At 52.0% G+C, this 885-nt stretch overlaps 1 protein-coding gene across 1 annotated transcript in view; it reads right to left on the bottom strand.

Annotated features, from left to right (window-relative positions):
* The window catches only part of MPRIP (myosin phosphatase Rho interacting protein), a 127,162-nt gene that overhangs the window by 34,241 nt on the left and 92,036 nt on the right, over nucleotides 1-885 (bottom strand). The window contains exons 8-9 of the mRNA XM_006023929.3: nucleotides 788-885; nucleotides 67-195 (exon numbers count right to left, since the gene is read on the bottom strand). The exon at nucleotides 788-885 is cut by the window's right edge and continues 39 nt beyond it. Of these exons, the coding sequence (XP_006023991.1) occupies nucleotides 67-195; nucleotides 788-885 (227 nt within the window). The remainder of the gene's footprint in view (nucleotides 1-66; nucleotides 196-787) is intronic.

Consider the following 885-nt stretch of genomic DNA (forward strand, 5'->3'; position numbering starts at 1 on the left):
TAGAAGCTTTGTTTCCATTCACACCTAAAGCAGCACTTCTGTCACCACATCCAGGTACGACGCTAAGAAACCCGCCAGGCTTACCGTCATGGAGGACTCCGTGGACCTTCTATCCAGTGATTTTGCTCTACGATGTGGAGACAAAGGGGAAGCAGAGACCTCTGGGATGGAGCCTACTGCTGCTGTTTCAGAGTCCTGCAAAGAAAAGGAGTCCAGATCATCATGACAGTCCAGAGGAACAAGTCTAGTCTCCTAGCACTGCAAGAATTGTGCAGCCATGATGCATTTTTTAGCCTAAAAAATTAAAGCTGGTGAGGTGGCGCCTTGGGTTGCCTTTGAGCTTCTACAAGTACATGGCTCTCTTGGATCATGTCAAAGCACTAGATTGGCTCTAACACATCTACTGACACTTCGTGCTACAGGGTTTTCAACACTGCCTGTTTCTTTTAGTTGAATGCGCCTCGGCACCCCTGCTGGACCTGATGCCTCCCTCTCTTTTCTGGGAGGCAGAGACAAAAACGTGATTTATCTTCTGCTCTGATTCCACAGTGGGCAGGAGACAGGGAAGCAGGCAGCAAACCTGCCTGGGTTCCTGATGAGATTTACCGCCCTCAAGCTTATGGCCTGCTTTAGCCACGCATCCCTTTCCCATGCCCTCCAGACCATGCTCCTTGCACACAGGTCCCAAGTAGGAATGTCGGCCAGGCCAATCTTAGCCTGCTAGATCCAAGCCACTGGCCCACCTCCTGAGCGCACCCTTACGCCTGAGAGAAGCTGAGAGCCTTACCCGCTTCCTGGGGAAAACCCTCTTCTCACTCCTGCCTTGGCGCGTCTCACTGGAGAGGGCAGAGCCTGGCAACACATTAGTTTCCATGTGCTCGGCAT

This window comes from Alligator sinensis, unplaced genomic scaffold, assembly GCF_000455745.1.
Source record: "Alligator sinensis unplaced genomic scaffold, ASM45574v1 scaffold402_1, whole genome shotgun sequence".
Lineage (NCBI taxonomy): Eukaryota > Metazoa > Chordata > Crocodylia > Alligatoridae > Alligator > Alligator sinensis.